Genomic DNA, 18,947 nt, shown 5'->3' on the forward strand with positions numbered 1-18,947 from the left:
CTTTGGGAAAAGGTAGAATATAAACGGTGACTGACACCTGTGCAGGGTGTGAAAAAAGCCATGGGAGAAGTTTAGATCGGATGGCCTCAAAGGACATGGATGTGATCTCTCTCCGGATAGTAGACACAAGTTCTAGAGCAGAGGTAGTCCTAAATAAAAGCCACCACCCTGGTGAACCAAACAGCAAAATACCAGAGAATGGGACGGAGAAAAGAGAAGACGCACAAGTGCAAGCGGCTCACGATGTGATATTTCTGCAAGTCTGTGCAGGGCATGCTCCAGATGTGTGTGCCGTGCCTGAGGCCTAACTGCATCGTGCTCCTGTGCATTGGGACCACGGGCAGAGGCTAGTTGTTGAGATACAGACGTGAACTCCCCTTAACTAAGTTACGTCTGGCAGTAAATGAGGTCATAAATCAATAAGTATTGCTGAAAGCTGGATTTTAAGACGACTTTCTCCTTTCAGTGGTATTTAGAGCCAAATTTCAGGGGGAAAAATAGAGTAGTAAAGTTCCTTGGCATTTTCAGATCACTTAAAGAGATTATTGTGCAGCCAAAATGAAGTATCGATAGCAAGGCAGATGCCTCATATTGAAAATCTAACGTTATTAAGCATTATGGATATTGGTTAGACAGCAGATTAAACATGCCCTCTGTACCGATGCAGGGGTTTCCTATTGACCACGAGTGCTCCCAGAACAGCATTACCTTCCTTCCCCAAGCTGGTGTTTAGTCATCGTCAGTTGGAATTGCATTTGGAGAACAGTGATATGTACCCAGGTACTAAAGGCAGCCATAAAGTGTCAATAGATTGCACAAGTAAGAGACTTGCCATTCCGCCAGTGACACAAAGACAGATGGTTTCCCATCAATGAGTTTCTGAGACAAAGCTTTTCTAGATAGGGGACAGGAATGAGACTGTAATGGAGAGATCCCATTCTTGTGATCGGGATGCTAAATTAATTTAGCCTGTCCAGTTAGTGGAGCTTCATCTGTTACATTAGGGGCCTATAATGTGGCTGTCAAGATGTTCTGGGGTGTCTACAGCTTTGTCACCTGTGCCTTATGCAGACCCACTAGAATTCTAACTGCTTGGATCCTTCTGTGCGGGACCCAGATCTGTTTGATGTGAGAATCTTTACCATTTGGATAGCCAACTGATATGAAGAGTCCTAGGACCTTTACAACAGAGCCTCGTGATTCCCAGGTTTGGTGTTCCATTACAGTACATGGCTTCCTGGGCATTCGATCCCAGACTTATAATGATGTTATCAGAGCCATAGGGATTATAAGAGTGATCTGGGAGAACTGTCCCACCCTATACCAGAAGACAATAAGGTCCATGGAAGTTAAATGCTTTCTTTCTCAATATCTCATATCTGGTGGCACTGGTAGCCTGAGAGCCAGGTCGCTAGACTCCAGTCCAGGGCCCGTGCTCTTGAACCCTTAAGCCAAAGATGCTGCTCTGTCTTCTTCCTTTTGTAGCATTAAAGTCATGTCTTGATATTGATCTGATTCTTTAACCAGCATGACTGGATAAAATGGAACACTACCAGTGTCATATTTCTGCCTAACGATGATGGCAGCTCATAATAATTGAGCACCTGCTTAGGCCAGATCCTATGCTGTATGCTTCTCATCTAGAAACTCACTTGGTCCTTGCAGTGACCCTAAACGGTGCGCGGTATTATTATTCTTCACTTTTTAAAAAAGAAAATGTAGCTCTAAAAGATTACATCATTTCCCAGGCATGTTAGTCAGAGTCATAGCCAAGATTTGAACCCCTAGTCTGTCGACCCCAAAGTCTGTGTCTCTAACCACAGTGCTGTATTCGCTCCTACCTCATTATGATGTTGAGCTGGGATTTCCTCTCTCCCTTAGCGAAGTCCTCGCTCAGAGCTGTCCTGCTTTTTTTAGGAATGCCAGCTGAACACAAAATCAGGAACCCCTGCTTTGAAACGCCCTGGCATGGGGGTTGCCATCCACGGTCATCTCTGTACTCGAAGCAGCTGTAGCAGCAGCGAGCTGTCTCTCTCGAGCGCCTGCAGCGAATACTCCAGCGGCTCCTCCTACACGTGGCATGATGGGAAGAACCTCAGGAAAAGGGTAAGGCTCCTTTCAGGGCACTGCAGCGTCAGAGAGAACCAGAAAAGAAGCCTCTTCCGGTAGGAAGGCGGAAGGTGGGAGGGAGGCGAAGAAGGAAATGACCATTTGCTGAGTTCTTGTCTGTTTACGCTTCTCCCCATTACATAGAAGAGGAAATTGGCTAGAGACTGTTAAGTTCCTTGCTAGAAGTCACACAGCCAGTGAGAAGTGGCATGATGATTCAACCTCAGATGACGAGGCCATCATGGGAGGGAGTTTGGGAGAGAAAGACATTTTCCCTTCTGTGCTTTGGTGGAGCCCACCGAATTCCCAGATTTATATCGAGTTGGAACTGGAGCCCTGGCCTAATGGAACTGACCACGCTTCAGACCGACTAAGACATTTTCAAGCAGTTTTATGGACATCAAGCCTGTGATGCTCAGAGAGACTTGTTAACGTCCGCTGCAAACGAGAGTGGCCTTGCCCACGTGCCAAGTCACTCCAGACTGAGCATCCCTTGAGAACTCAAAGAAAAGGTTTTCTTCTAGAGAATAGGGAGAGCGGTGCATTCTCTCCGAATGAATGGCCGAAAGGTTTGGAAGTATCATTAGCTTTGTAGGAGTTTACTGCTCAAAAATAGCATGTATTATATTGACCTTTAATCAAGGCAATAGCCTCATAAAACACTAATATTATGGCTGTAAGTTGGAGGGTGGCACAGTAGAGAGGGAGAATTCCATGGTAGACGACAAGCGCTACGGCTTCAGTGAAAGTCGAGCACGTCTCTACTTAGATGCCAGGAGTTCCTCTACCAGATTTTTAAATAACTCTCACGGCTGGAATGACTCCATCTGCAAAGTGGGCTCACCCAGCTGAAGATTCCTTCATGATTTGAATAAACATCTTTGCACACTGGTATAAGCCAAGAATCTGGAATCGCTGTTTCTGCAGTTTCCTAATGTTAAAGAAAAACAAAGAGTACAGGAGAATGGAAACCCTGAATTCGAATATTTGGAGATCGGTTTTCTGTCATCTGTATAAATTTAGTTTATGACTTCAGAAGCATAAGAAACCAGGGAACTTCCGTAACTGCCAGAAAATTTGGGTGAGGGAGGAGGTTTTCCATACTCTGAACAAGAACTCAGAACAAGATTGCAAGCTGGAATTCAGAGCTTATCCCCTTGGACTCAGATTTACAGTGCAAAGTGCGGAGGCTGGGGTGTTATCAGAATTGCTCCTTCTAAGGAGCTGTTCGGAGTTCTGAATAATGACTGCTAGGAACCTGGCCCTTAGCAGACTGGGGAGGTGGGGGGGGGGATGTTCCCTCTCTTTGTCTCTGAATATTGCTGGCTCCCAGAGCCCCCTGCTCTGCTCTTTTCATTCACAGCTCTTTCTCTCTCTCTCTGAGCCTTTTTTTCTTTTCTTGTCTCTCTTCCTTGAAATTTTTCCAGTTAGAACAACCCTCGATATCCTAGGGACATCTCTTCCCTGAAAGAGGAGAAATAAGGTTCTTAAGACACTTCATACACACTCCGTTAGCCATCATCTGGAGATTTAACAGTGTCCCATCTCAAAATGGCTGTGGAGTACCAGCGTGCCTGTCACATCTCCCAGAGAAAAGTCCTAATTCTCAGGGATCCAGCAAACTAGACCCAGTCTCATGAAGACATTTTATTTTATTTTTATTTGTTTGTTTGTTTATTTATTTAGGCTGCGTTGGCTCTTCGTTGCGGTGCGCGGGCTTCTCATTGCAGTGGCTTCTCTTGTTGCGGAGCACGGGCTCTAGGCGCGTGGGCTTCAGTAGTTGTGGCTCGCGGGCTCTAGAGCGCAGGCTCAGTAGTCGTGGCCCACGGGCTTAGTTGCTCCGCAGCACGTGGGATCTTCCCAGACCAGGGCTCGAACCCGTGTCCCCTGCATTGGCAGGCGATTCTTAACCACTGGGCCACCAGGGAAGAAGTCTTGAAGACATTTTAAGTTGATATTATTTAAGGAACTTCTTAAGTTCTTACCATGTACCAGGTACTCATTTAGTATTAACTTACATAATAAATTCATACAATATAAATTTGAATGTGAATATAATATTAACCTATGTAATAACAAATATATGACCAATGGTTCTTTAGTAGTTCATAAGTATTTTGTTTTAATATTTTTTTGTGTAGAAACAGAAGGGAAGCCTACATGAAATGCACTGGCCTGCCCTCCATGGAGGAATCTGGCTTGTATTATTGAGTAATGACCACATGTCAGCTTTGTCAGCTCTTCATAAGTACTAGCTCATTTAATGCTCGTGATAGCTTATTAAGTAGGTTCTCCTATTTCCTCCATTTCACAGAGAAGTAAACTGAGGTGCTGAGAAATTAAATATCCATCCCAAGTTCTCATAGCCAGTAAGCGGAGCTGGGCAGTTGGTTCCAGAACCTTAACCATTCTGCTAGACTGACCTCCTTGAATCAGCCTAAAACGTGGAGGAGTCCCAGTTGTCGGGATGGGTTTGTTTCCATTAAGACCAAGAATGTCGTTTAAAAAAAAAAAAAAGAATGTGTAAAACTGTTGTCTAGTCAAGAAATAGGAAAGAACTGTGGGCATTAAACCGAGGCTCCTACCTTATCAGCAGCATCTTTCAGCCAGCTGCCCTGCTCCCCAGAGCAAGTCTCTTCTGACTTTTCCCTGCAAAGAATGAAGCCGCCAATATGAAATGCCAGCTTCATCCCACCATCTCCCCAGTAGGAGATTCATGCTTTTTTTCAAGTTTCAAGATTATCCTCAACCTTTCTCAAGCTATTAAATACCATGACCTCCTTTGGAAAACTGTTGGAGGAATGTGGCTAATCTCCCAGGGTGGGGAGCCAGGGCCCTGGGAGGTTTGCAGCCTTGGGCCCTGGGATGACGCAGACCACAGCATGGGCAGGCTGCGGGGAGGCAGAAGAGAAGTGGGTAGGCAGACACAGAGCACACCTATGGCGTGAACAAATCTGACCCTTTCAAGCTCTAAGAGGGTGCTTTTGCCTGGCTTCTCTTCTTTTTTGTGAACGTGGCATCAGGATCATGGAAATTCTTAGAAACCCAAGCTGTGGCAGTCTGCTCACTGGTCAGTCTATAATACCCAGACTTACCGAAGGGATTTCTTCTGATTTCCGAAGGAGTTTTTAATGGCACAGCAGAAGAGGAGGGGGAAGGGGAAGCATCACCAAAATAGAATCTATGCACAGCAACTTCTGACCCTGGAGAATTTTCCAAAGAGAATATATAATTTGACTGAAAACCAAATATACATATAACAAATAAAGAAAAACTAAACAAGACGTATTGTTGATGACAAGATTTTTATGATTTTTAACAATCATAAAATTTTTATGAGAAATTTTTAGATGTAACCAGATGCTCACTGAGATTCCAAGGCAAGTTTCTGACATGGAGTTGACCTCTGCTTACGAGCGCTCAGGTGTTCAGAGTCCTGGAGCAGCAGGGCAGCTAGTGTGGAGATGCCAACGGGAGCTGTACTCTTAGCCAAGACTGGTGCAGAGTGCACATCTGAAACCACCAGATGCATTCATAGACATTCGTCATCGTTAATTATATAGCCTTTTAAAAGAAAATAGTCATTAGGTCAGAGCCTCCCAGTTTCCCCGAGTGCCGGTTTGTGATTAAACTCCACAAGTTCCATTCGAAAGAGGGGTGTTGGAATAACCTATGGTCTCTATTATGACTTTGACTAATATAGAGGGTAGAACAGAGGCTAAGCTTCATTCCAGCAGTATCGCATCCAGATGGATGGTGCAGTCTCTAGAGCCAGATTGCCTGGGTTCAGATCTCCACACAGCCACTTCAGAAATGGTCATAGGAAGGACCCAGGAGACCAGAGTTCAAACCTTTGCTCCAGCTGTTCCTTAACTATGTGATCTCCAAAGGACAGATCTTGCTGAATCTCACTTTCCCGCCTAGTAAAATAGAACTGATAATGTCTCCCTCATGGTATTGTTCTGAAAATTAAATCAAAGCACTGGGTCAGGGGCTGGTACACAGCAAATGCTTGGTCAATGTAAGTTTCCTCCTCTGCCATTGTTTCTTGCTAGCAGTAATTTGATAAATATGAATGTCTGAGTAGAATGCCATGGTTTTTTCTATGTCATTTCTTGGTCACTTCTCCAGAACTAACACTGGTATTTGGAGAAATATGAAGAACAGGAAATTGACCTTTTGAAGTTAGCCGGTGAACCATTGCTATGAGTTCTAACAGCAAATGCCCAGCTGCTCTATCTCTGTAAACATTGCACAGATGTTCACTGCCTATCAATGAGTAAAGTCATGAAGCCACATGGCATTCTAACTTTCAGTCGTTAGAATGGAAGGGACCGTAAAGGCAGGGACCAGCTCACTTTTCCATTTACCCTCTTTACCTGCCGTATACACTGAGCAGTGAGCCATAGTGTCTTCTGGTTACTCCCTAAGTGTTCCTTAAGCATACTTTTCCAATTCAGGTCTTTGCCCTCCCATTTCTTCTACCTGGAAATCATTTCCTCTACTTTTAAACTAAGGCAAACCTATCTCTCTTTCTAGGGCTAGGTTTATTTTTTTAAAAAGAAAAGGAAAGGAAAGGAAACTTATATGCTTTTTGTGTTTTTTTTCCGAACAGACATGTGGTCTCCCTCGTCCGAAATTCTGGAGTACCTGCTACCCCTGTATGTCTCATATGATCCCTTGACTTATGGTTCCTTGAGCTCAACTCCTCCTGGGGGTTGCATGCTCCTTGAAAGCAGGGTCCTCATCCTCTACTTACCTATATCATATGCTACTTAGCTCAGGACCTGGCAAGGTAGAGCTTCGCTGCGTAGTTAATGAATTAGTTTGAATCAATTAATGAATAAACGCATTTATATGTGAATATTTATCAACCACTAGAACGAATTAAGTTTAATGATGGCCTTTTCCCTTTTATAAATTGGTGATCCACAGAGCTCAATCATTTCTCATGTCTCCTTTTCTTTCCTAGCAGTCGTCACAAAATTGGGACAAAAGGTTAAGTATTGACTCTTCACTCCCGAGTGGCTTTGCTAGTCCCACAGATGAACTACCTCCGACTCGCATCAAGGAAAGCCACATTTTGGAAGGACTCAGAAAGCTCCAGAAGCGAAAAGTGTTACTTGAACCCCCATCAGTGATAACCAAATGGGGTTATAAAGATTGCATGAACTCCAATGAAGGAATCTATTCGCCAGGAATTAAAAGTAGCAGCCTCAAGGAATATCCCCCCTGCAAACCCACAGACACGGGGAACCCCTGCAAGGAGCCCCACAAGGCATTTGCTTATGACACAGATTCTCACGACGATGCCGAAGAGGACCCTTCCTCCTTAGCCTCGCTCCAAGCAGTTCCACACCAGGGCTGCAGGCTGCACGGTTGTAAATTAACCCACAGTGTTTCTGACAGTCTCTTTGGCTGGGAGCTGAATGGCAAACACTGTTCAGAAATCACTTCCTCGGTCTACCCCTGGGAAAGGCCTGAGAAGCTGACCAGTTGTGCTAGCAACTGTCCCTTGGAGCGGAAGCAGTGCCCAAGTGCGCAGGGGCCTCAGGTACAGAGAGAGAGGGACCCGCACAGCCAGGGCTGCCTGTCTGTCAATCTCCAGCTCTCAGACACTGATGACACCGAAACCCTGGATGAGCTGCACATAGAGAGCAGTGATGAGAAAAGCCCTTCAGACGTGTCTTTGACTGTGGACGCCGACAAGTCCGTGGAGAACCTGGACGTCCGTGTGGGATTTGGAAGATCTCACCGTGGGTCTCCTGAGGAGGAAGAAAAACAAGTGCCCGTCCACTTCGAGAGCAGGCCAAAGACGTTTAGTTTCATTAAGCAGCAAAGGGTTGTAAAACGGACTTCCTCAGAAGAATGTATTACTGTCATATTTGATGCAGAAGATGGCGAGCCCATTGAGTTCAGCTCTCACCAGACTGGCCTGGTCACTGTTACCAGAAAGGAGATTTCCATCCATCAGGCCCCTGCTGGGCCCCAGACAGAACACACTGAACTTTTACCTCAGGGAATTGCTCACTTACAGCCAGGGGCTGCTGCTAGAGACTACCCTTTCTTGAAGAGATCTGAAGAAGAAACTGAGAGAAACATTCCAAGACAAGAAGTAGATGATGTTGCCGTGACACCCACTGAATCCTTCCACCCCAGGACTGTGACGCAAAGCACTCAGCGACAAAGACTGACCAAACCAACACACGCTACGTCATGCCAGAGTCATTCTAGGTCCTCTGTGGCCACGGGCATCTATCAGAAGAAAAGTCTGACAAAAATACCTACCAGGGGCAAGCCTTCACCTCAGAAATCAAGGATAATGGAGCCTGAAGCCTCCCTCACGGTCCCCTCAGCTGGCCCAGTGACTCTTGAGAGATCACCAGCTCCAGGGAAACTCTCACGGTTCAAAAAGTCTGAAGGCCCAGAGCCCCTCTTTGCTTTACCGCCAGATTCACACATTCCAAAACCCTCCACCCAGCTCCCTCACGGCTCCAAAATGTTCAGCAGAAGGGACTGGGTCCAGTACTCCAGGAGTCAGATTCCAGCGTCACAGCTGCTGCCAAGGCCCCCTGCCGAGCCGAGTGACGATGGCGAGCCCCCCACGAGGGATAAACACTGTGACCCGGGGCCAGAGGCCGGGGTGAGATCGCCCTCCCTGCCGTCCCCTCCAGGCAGGTCGGTCTCCCTACTCGCCAGGCCCAGTTACGACTATCTGTCGCCCCCTTCGTGGGCCAAGCCAGAGAGCGGGGTCCCCAGTGAGGCGGCGAGGACAGTATTGAAATCCCCCCCTCTGAAAGGATCCTCTGCTCCAATTATTTATTTTAATCAGACCGTGACAGAAGTGCAGGGGAAGAAACCTTCTGTGGCCTTCAAAAAGCCAGTCTTCACTCCCCCTCCGCCCTCCACAGAAACAGCAATCCAAACCAGATGCCCTGCTCACAGCCCCTCCAGCTCGTTTGCTGGGATGGCCCCAGGGCCCCCAAAGGTCTCTCCAAAGAGAAGTGTCCCCAAAACCCCACCTCACCAGACACTTGGGACCACACAAACGGACATAGGGTTACGGACTCCCAAGAACTGTCCTTCTACCCATGAGCCACTGGAAATACCGTCTTCCAAAGGTGTGTCTCCAGCAAGAAAAGGACAGTTGAATGACAGTGTCTCCACACCCCCCAAGCCCTCCTTCTTAGGGGTAAATGAGTCACCATCATCTCAGGTTAGCAGCCCCTCGTCATCAGCACCCTCCAAAAGCCACAGCACCCCGCAGGGTTGCCAAAACCCTCAGGAGAGAGGACTGAAAACTCGCCTCCCCGTTGGGCTCAAAGTCTTCATGAAGTCTCCCCAGTTGCTCAGGAAGAGCTCTACAGTGCCAGGGAAACATGAAAAAGACAGCCTCAACGAAGCCTCGAAAAGTTCCGCGGCTGTGAGCAAGGATAAGCCAGGGACCTCCAGCAACGCCAGCAGCCTTGAGACCACAGGAGGCGAAAGAAATGTGTCTCCACTGGGTTTACGAGCACAGGAGAGTTTGGCCGAAGGGCTTCCCCTGGAAACAGCAACGCCAGAGTCACTGGAAAGTAGCACGCCTGGGGCTGATGGAGAAGATGCGGTAGAAAACAAGTCTGTGAAGAGATCCCTGTCCTCCAACAAACCGCTGCTAAAACCAGCTCTAGGCATGAACGGAGCCAAAGCCCGCAGCCAGAGTTTCAGCGCTCACTCAGGGGACAAGCCCCCCACGGCCTCCGTGGAAGGGCCAGGCAAGGTCCGGACTCAGATTATTACCAACACTGCTGAGAGGGGCAACTCCCTCACCCGGCAGAGCTCCTCCACGGAAGGCTCTCCCAGCAAGACCGCGTCTGCCCCGGTGTCTGACGGTCTCCCTGGTGCTGGGAGGCCCCTGGGGCATCCTTCCTCCAGGCAGGGCTCCCTGGGGAGTACAGGCAGCTCCAGCAGCCAGCACGGGAGTCCAAGCAAGTTGCCTTTGAGGATCCTTCCAAAATCCGAAGGGCCCCTCGCCCCACCTGGAACAGAAGAGCAGCCGGCCTACGCCCAGGGAGAAGGCGTCAGGGTGACTGCACCAGAGGAAGCAGGCAGCGACCACGGCAGGTGCCCGTCCACCCCAAAAGACGGCCTGGGAGCCCCTCAGAGTCCGGGGAGGACACGGCATCCCAGCAGTTTTGAAACCAGCAGGACCTCCAAGCTAGAAACTTCTGGAAGGTATCCAGACACGTCTACAACCAGGACTGGTGCTGTGAGCCCAGAAGCCCCCCTCTCACCCACAATCGAAGAAAAGGTCATGTTGTGCATTCAGGAAAATGTGGAAAAGGGCCAAGTGCAAACAAAGTCCACCTCTGTGGACGCGAAGCCGAAGCCCGGGCCTTCTTTTGCCAGCTGGTTCGGTTTTCGGAGGAGCAGGCTGCCGGCTCTCAGTAGCAGGAAGATGGATGTCTCCAAAACCAAAGCAGAAAAGAAAGATGCAAAAGGTTTGGGGTTTGGAAACAAACAGCTAAAATCAGAGAGAAAGAAAGAGAAAAAGAAGCCTGAGCTACAATGCGAGATGGAAAATGAACTTAACAGGGACATCGAGCTGGCAGATGGTCCAGACAGTGGTTTACAAAACAGAAATAACCTGAAAACACCGCCAGACATTTATGACCAAGTGAAGTTTGTATCGAGAAATAGACCCAGCCCTGTTCCGTGTGCAACGAAAGATACCTTTATGACGGAACTCCTAAACAGGTAGCGTGTTGGCAAAGAGGGTGGCAGTGTAGAGGGCAGTGCAGAACCCTACCCACTCCTCACCCCCCAACAGGGAGAGTTGTTTGTTTCCTGCATACTGAATAGCAGTCAAGCATGTTTCTCATACAAGCAGAAATTCATCGTAGCAATCTTTTACACGTTAGCCAGAATTTAAACAATGAAATACAAGTTAGCGGTAAAATGGTAATTTAGTCCACGTTACTTTGGTAACCAAACCAGTGGTCTTTGAAATTAAAGAATGGTAAGTTTTATCAAGGTTGATGGAAATCCAGCCTACAGTAGAAATCATGAATATACCCACATGGCATGAAGTGGAAGAAAACTACACATGTTTTTAAAGGATGCTGACCCCACTGATCGTACCGAGCAAACTTAGAAACTTTCCGGAGGTAATTACAGATTCCGCTGATCTTAAGCCAGAAATATATTTAGCAATCATTCCCCAGTGGTTTTTACTCTATTCCCTCACACACACACCCGCCATCTCACAAGCAGTCATAAAAATAAAAATAAATCATTGCATTATCAAATCTAAATTGACACACTACCGGAATAGCAGATGAACATTTGACCAAGGCCAGTGAGACACACTTATCACTCAAGGGTTTAAAGACAAAGAGACACATGGAGGTTACTTTAAACATTAAAGGATTGGGAAAAGTAGAGCGATTGCAGGAGAGCAATGTAATTGATCAGAGGAATCACTTTCTACCTGCAGAGTTGATAAGAAAGCAGCTCAACAGACTGAAAGTGGATCAAATAATGTTTCCTGCAGGAGCGTGTTAAAGGGCAGCTCCCAGGGCTCTTGTGTCACCGGCAGCTCTATCGGCACTCAAGGAACCCACAAGAAGAACGTCAAAACCAAAGCAGATACGGAAATACCGAAAGGCTCCCTGGTAAGTCTTTTACCATCCTGGTTATGAAGTGTCAGGTTCTGAGATGGGCTCGTTGGGTTCTGTCTACCCTTTGCTGATGAAAATATATAGGCAAGAGATTAAGGGGGAAAGGGAAAGTTAAAGCCAAAGAGAAAAAAGAGGGAAATCTTGGTGACGCTGTAGCGGAGTGACGGCGGTTACATTGGAATGGGCCTCGCTCCCTCCACTCTTGCTGCCTTTGTAGTTCCCTTCTCAGAAGGATGGTATGATCACAGTGCAGGCAAATGATGCTGCGAGTGTCATCTTCCAGTTACACCCTTGTGCTGGGAATTTGTCCTGATGATGCTTTCCATCATTTCCAGCAACGCAAAAAGGAACGAAAATGATTGTAAAAGATAAAAGTGCAGAGCAATTTAGGAGAACATTGGCTATTTTGATGATTTGATTTAAGCATTTTTCCTAAAGTTGTAAACACCGACTCATCCTACCTAAGACAGAAGGTGTTAAGACTTAAGAAACTTATCCTTGGAACCAGGCCTGGATGCTGCAGGGCAAGGGAGAGGGGACAGAGCCTGGAGCTGTGCCCCATGCTCCCGGCCGGGACATCAAGCCTGTCCTGGGACTGGGCGCTAGCCCCGGAGCTAGCATGGTCCGCCGTGCAGGCTGCACATCGGGGCTTCTGTAGGCTGCCCAGGTTTCCTGAGCGACAGGGACCTCGAGAATGGCTGCTACCCGCCCGGGCCCAGGCCGCCCGCAGGAGGCGGTGGCAGCTGCCACCCCCATCCTGACGGCCACGGAAACACGCTCGGCGGAGACAGCTATCCCTCGTTCGGCAACCCACAAGGCAACGTGATAGCAAAAATCATGTCTCCTATCGTGTCCGTGGTGGTGGTGACCCTGGACCCTCGGAGCGGCCAGCTATTTCCAGTACAACAGGAGGAGGAATTGCTTCAGGACAAATGAACCAGAAAACATCTTAGGCCTTCAAAATCCACCCATCGCTTTGAGAAGAGCTCCGTCCAGTCAAGAATCGCCTTCATCACTCCCATGAAGTTCCTTTCCTTCTTGGCTTGACCAGCTGCCCTGAAGGGTTTTCTCTTCTGTTTGCAATAGACGTGCTGCCTAACCAAGAATTGCTAATTCCTCAGACACCTCGATCAATCGTGATAAGGTAGACAGCTGGACCTTGGGTTGTACAAAAGATTGCTTGATCTGTTAGTTCCATCGTGAATCTGGACAGAGAGATTCCGGCTCTGGAATGAGCTCCGAAACTACCGACCCCAGGCCATCGACATGGTCACAAAGCACGGGGGCAGCAGAATGGCACGGGGGTCTTGGGCGGGAATGCCATCAGCTTCTAAAAGATGAAGACAGACTGCTGTTTGGGTTTCCAGCAAGCTGGGGTGAGAAGCTTGGCTGTTGCTGTAAGTTCCTTAGTTACGTCAGGAATCCAGACCCGTTCACCACCGCCCGTGAATCGGGAATGAGTGATTTCCAACAGTAACGGCAGAATTTGCACGTTATTTCAGCTCACAAAAGTATTGTCACCTGCAGAGGATCAGGCTGGATTTGGGAAATTGAAGTGCAAGATCGCCGATGTGGAAACCGTCTCGGGGAAGTGATCAGGGGGTGCTTTTTCCTGTGAAATAGTACAGTTTCTACATTGTTTTGGAGAACGCGGGGTAGAAATAGAGATTTGCAGATGTTCAGGCTTTTGGTATCATCTTTGACCCTTTGATGCTCTTTGGGTACCACTTTTGAAGGCGACGGCAGTACTTTCCTTGGTTTATACTTTTCTTTTTACTGGACTAGATGATCTTCTATCCTCAAACATCTAAAAAGTATACTAGCCGTTTGCTTCTATTTTAGTAATACTTTAGGGGAGAGGAAAAAGGATGGTTTGGGCAGATGAGTATAGTTTGATTCAACTGAGATTAATGCTGATAGAATTTTAGAGTTTAAATATTAGAACCAAAGTCACTAGAATCCGGATCTCATAAAGAGGACACGTTAAAATTCCAAATACACATGCTTTGTGCTCACCCTTAAGGATTGAGAGCTAGGTCTCCCAAGAGAAGCTGAAAGCAGAAAGCATTTGAAAGAGCTTCGCGAACATGGAAAAGAACTTGAAACTAACGGTCCTGATTAGATGTCTCAGAATTGCATGACTTCCATCCTGGATTTATATAGATTGGAGCCATTTGAAGATAGCCTGTATTTCCTATTTTAATATGAATGTCCCATGACTCTTCCCAAATCTTGTTGAGCTTTCCCATAAGTGAGGACGCCCACTAAACATTTCCCATATATGAGTTTTCGTGGGGAGTTTAATTTAACTCTTGTTAAAAAGTGTGTGTGTGTACACACACAGATTTACACACAGATACACATAAATGGAACTTCCAAAAAAGGTAACTCCATCCATTTTCTGTAACTGTCACGGACAGCTTTTCATCATTTAAAATACACGTAAGATGGAAGCAACCTAAGTGTCCATCGACAGATAAGTGGATAAAGAAGATGTGGCACATGTATACAATGGAATATTACTCAGCCGTAAAAAGAAACGAAGCTGAGTTATTTGTAGTGAGGTGGATGGACCTAGAGACTGTCCTACAGAGTAAAGGAAGTCAGAAAGAGAAAAACAAATACCACATGCTAACACATATATATGGAATCTTAAAAAAATAAAAAGCTTCTGAAGAACCTAGGGGCAGGACAGGAATAAAGAAGCAGACATAGAGAATGGACTTGAGGACACAGGGAGGGGGAAGGGTAAGCTGGGATGAAGTGAGAGAGTGGCATGGACATATATACACTACCAAATGTAAAATAGATAGCTAGTGGGAAGCAGCCACGTAGCACAGGGAGATCAGCTTGGTGCTTTGTGACCACCTAGAGGGGTGGGATAGGGAAGGTGGGAGGGAGGGAGACGCAAGAGGGAGGAGATATGGGAACATATGTATATGTATGACTGATTCACTTTGTTATAAAGCAGAAACTAACACACCATTGTAAAGCAATTATACACCAATAAAGATGTTAAAAAATAAATAAATAAAAAACAAAATACATGTAAGAGAAAAAAAAAAGAAAGTTATCCTTTTTGGAACTTGACTCCCTATCATTTAGTGTTTTAATTATGAGGTCCAGAACTCAGGGGGTAATATCCTTTAAGAAAATGAATAAAAGGCATTTTTATATTTCCCAAGAATATGCCAGTTTCAAATAATATTTTTGTTTTAAAATTACCTTAAATTGAACTTCCTCTCCTTATGTTCTTTCTGTTCTTGCATCACTGGTGATATTCCTTGTTCCTTTATGTAAATTTTAAAGCACTTGAGCAAAAAACAGTATCTTTTCAGAATTCCTGTATCCATATATTTTTGGGCTCTAGTACAAGTGATTATAAGATCTACTATGTGCTACCATTTTCCTAAGGAAAACGTGAAACATGAAGCAATTACTCATTTTTTTCTGGAGTGGTTCAAGAGTAGAGGAGATTTTAGAAGTAATCGTGATTGGCATTATTAGTTTTTAATTATTATTGATGTTTAGGGTTCCTTAGAGTTTCACTTTAATTTGAGACAAATGTACATTTAAATGCTTTTTTTTTTCAAACAGCTCTTGACTCTAAAGAGCTTTAAGTTCTTTTTTTTTTTCTTTTCCAAACCCTCTGAAATCATATGCAGACTATGTTCTTTGCAAAAGCTTTTTTTTTTTCTTTTCCCCACTTCTTGCTCTTGGCCTCCATGGTATCATGCCTTCTTGAAAACATAGATGTCCCTTGCATTATAAAATCACAAATTATAAGTGTGTCTAAGGCTGCCTCTGTAGTGTCACTGAAAGGAAAGAGAGAGAATAAACGTGCGGAAATGTGCAGTATGCCAGAAATTCAATCCAGCTGATCTAAAACTTTGATTGATAGGCTGGCAGAGCCCCTTATCAGAGGCACTCAATTTAACTATGCCCCATTTAATATGGTGCTGACAGCTTGGGGTATATCTTCACTGTACAGAGATACCAAAAAGAAAAAAAACCTGTTTAGCTTTTACAATTTCATTTTTACTTTCTTATTACTTCCTAGTGCTAAAGTAATTTGCCTTTTCTTCTCTCATTTGAAGTCTTTTACAGTGTAATAATGTTTCCTTTGGTCCTTCCGGAATATCTGCAAGAAACACTCTTATTGTTCTCTGTGAAGTACAAGGATTCCCTAACCACCAAATATACATCATCCATAGGGATAAGCTAACTTTCTAGTTAGCTGCAAGAGGAAAATTAGTCAGGCTGGGACGCTTTCCATATAGAGGACTATTATTAACCTAGATAGTTGAACAGCTAGTCATTTTTTCAAAGGTAAAATGCAATTTTTTTTCACCTCTATAATCGGCAATGGGGATCGGACTAAAATTACTAATTTCAGAAAGGACATTGGCCATAGTCCCCTTGGGGACTAGTAAAAGAACAGCAGTGAAAACCTATTCATTGTATGTTATCAGCCTATATAGAAAGGACATTAGATGCAAAATGAGATACACTCTTATACCATAGCACACTGATGTGAGTACCCACGAACCTTTTAAAATCAAGAGTTGAAGGGAATTTTCCCCTCCTGCGGCTCAAGGTAAATTTGCTCTCTGCTTCTTTTAAATTGTGTCGCAGAGAATTCTTCTCACAGTAGTTATTTTGGGTGAAAACAATAGCTGCGCATAATGCATTACATATCACATTTTTTTCCTGAATAAAATCACTCTTCAAAAATCTTATACCAGGGACTTCCCTGGAGGTCCAGTGGTTAAGACTCCGCACTTCCATCTCAGGGGGCGCGGGTTCGATCCCTCGCTGGGGAACTAAGATCCCGTGCGTCGCAAGGTGCAGCCAAAAATACCCAAAAAATCTTATACCATAATATACCATCATCCTTTGCCCTTAACAGACTAAGGCTATATGTAGTTATGAGGGTCCTAAGGCATTTAAATTATTTTAATCTGTGGTAATATAATAGAAAAATTATTTCCATACATATATCAAGTCCATGTACGTAGCACACCTCCACTTAGTTCACTGGTGACTGCATATCCATTTTCAAGATTGCTAGATGCACTCTACCGTATGTATAAAAGTCTCATTAATGCTTTACTGAATTAAATATTTTTCTCTTTTCAGAGCCTTAACTAGGCTTATGTCCCCATTTATGCTGTCATTTACAGACCACTTAGCTCTGACTTTTGTGTAATTTAGACAAGGGCCATGTTACTTTGCACTTTACTTAAATTCTGCAAAATCATTATAAGAGGGGAAAAAGGCATCCCCAGAAAAGATTGCATCAGTATTAAGTAAATAAGTCAGAAAGAAATGCACACTCCTTCCTACATGTTGTAAGTCCTTCCTTCCTGTGGATTTAGGTAATTTTCTGAAATGAGAAGTCTCAAAGGAACAGCTCCCAGCTCCTTATTGAGCTGTCACTGGACAAAATAAAAATCGTTAATGAAATTAATGAGATCATATAGCTGGAAATAGATGGCCATTTTAATATGGGTATTTTAATTTAAATTATGAGTATCCTCTTCACCCAGTGTCACATAGTCTGAAAAAATCACATATGCTAATAAAAAAGTATCAAATACAATCCCATTAAAATTGTGCTGTGGTGATGAAGTAGCATAAAATAGTACAATAATTACACAAATTGTTATCTTATTAAGTTCTGCAAAATTTTATAATTTCAACATCTTTAATTGAACAATTCTGTTCTAAATCCTATTTGGATGCTCATAAGAAGCATGCCTATTTTGCCCTCCTCCTGCAGAGTTTTCTAAATGACTGTCTTTCCTAAAGGTAATGCCTCCCAGGAGGTTTCCCTCCAAAGATCACTTCTCTAGTCTCACAGAGGCTCATTAAGTTCTTTTCCTTTTCATTGAGCTTTAACATCAAAATGTTCTTTTCTCGGGATGCAGTTCTTGTTAGGAAGATTCAGAGAAGAAATATACACAGAATTCCAAATGAAGGGTGTCCCCAAATGTTGGGTTTTATTCTGCAGTTATGTATATATATTTGTCAGCAATGAAATATTTTCTCCCTTTTTCCTCCTGTGTCCTTTGTAAGCACGTTCCTCCCAGCCTTTTCTAATGGGAGAGGTTAATAGAATATAATGGGTACAGTGGCATTTAATGGTTACCTGTTAGAGACTGGTATTTAGTACAGCTCTTGACTACAACTGCAGAGCTCAAAAGATGGGCAAGAGTTGGAGGTGCACCATTAGAAGGTGCCCAAAGTACTGGCAGCAAAGTGAAACCAAAAATAACCCACATCATTGCTCACGAGTCACCTGCTACTTCTTACCAAATGGGACATTACTGACATTGATTTGTATCTGTTTCTGGTAGAGCAATGGCTGAAGAAATTCTGAGTCTCTAACCACCGTTGTTTGCTGAGCCAAACTTCTTGGTTTTGTGACCATTCCCATCTGTGCAGTGCTTTGCCACGTGAAGAATTCGCTTCGGCAAATTCTTCATCTTGAGCTCGCAGGCCCTTGCCCCCAGGAAAGTTCCACAGCCTTTCGCCAACACACAGCCACTGTGTGATCAAGAGTGAAAATTCATTTTAATTTCAGCCTATGAGAAATACAATTAGCAAGGGGAATCTGCTGCCAAAATAAATTATGCCCCGCATTTCCATATGGAAATGGATTTTTTAAATTACTCACCACTTTGCATTGAAATCTATTTGTATGGATAATTAGAGCTGACAAGTATGCCATTCTAAGGCACTCCCCCATTTTCCTTTCCTTTGTTGATTCTTCATCCATCCCCTTCCAATTCAAAACTTCCCCTCATGTGTCACTCGCTGCTCAGGGGTCATTATCCCAGGAGAGCTGAAAAAACTCCTGTCTACAAGCCCAGTTCCTCTGATAAATACCCAAGAGGCCACGTTTAGCATTTGCTGTTAAGCACTTAAAGCCCTAGAAAAGTTCTGACAAGGAGCTGATAGGTAGGACCTCAAGATGGTTTTTATTTTCCTTCTTAAATATGATACTCGGACAGAGGTGGTGATTAAGTTCCACCGAAGGCGTCGGAACAAGTAGGAAAGAGAAGCAGGGCACTAACACACACAAACAGAAAACTTTTTTGCTACTCTTAAATAAAAATATAGTTTATGTGTATTTGGAATACTGCCTACCTAATTGCCAGACACTAAGAAAGAGAT

At 44.7% G+C, this 18,947-nt stretch overlaps 1 protein-coding gene across 12 annotated transcripts in view; it reads left to right on the forward strand.

The window, feature by feature from the left end:
* NCKAP5 (NCK associated protein 5) overlaps positions 1 to 18,947 on the forward strand; it is a 1,052,051-nt gene that overhangs the window by 943,441 nt on the left and 89,663 nt on the right. For 11 of the 12 annotated variants that reach the window (XR_003793798.1, XM_029224397.1, XM_029224398.1 and 8 more), the window contains 3 exons: positions 1,918 to 2,106; positions 7,082 to 10,845; positions 11,585 to 11,762. Coding sequence is in view for 11 of the 12 variants with exons in the window: in XM_029224397.1 (XP_029080230.1) it covers positions 1,918 to 2,106; positions 7,082 to 10,845; positions 11,585 to 11,762 (4,131 nt within the window). In the remaining variant the exon portion in view is untranslated. The remainder of the gene's footprint in view (positions 1 to 1,917; positions 2,107 to 7,081; positions 10,846 to 11,584; positions 11,763 to 18,947) is intronic. The other variant, XM_029224400.1, reaches the window with a different exon arrangement.

The sequence above is a fragment of the Monodon monoceros genome, unplaced genomic scaffold (assembly GCF_005190385.1).
Source record: "Monodon monoceros isolate NGI ecotype Baffin Bay Population unplaced genomic scaffold, NGI_Narwhal_1 Super_Scaffold_16, whole genome shotgun sequence".
Taxonomy (NCBI): Eukaryota; Metazoa; Chordata; class Mammalia; order Artiodactyla; family Monodontidae; genus Monodon; species Monodon monoceros.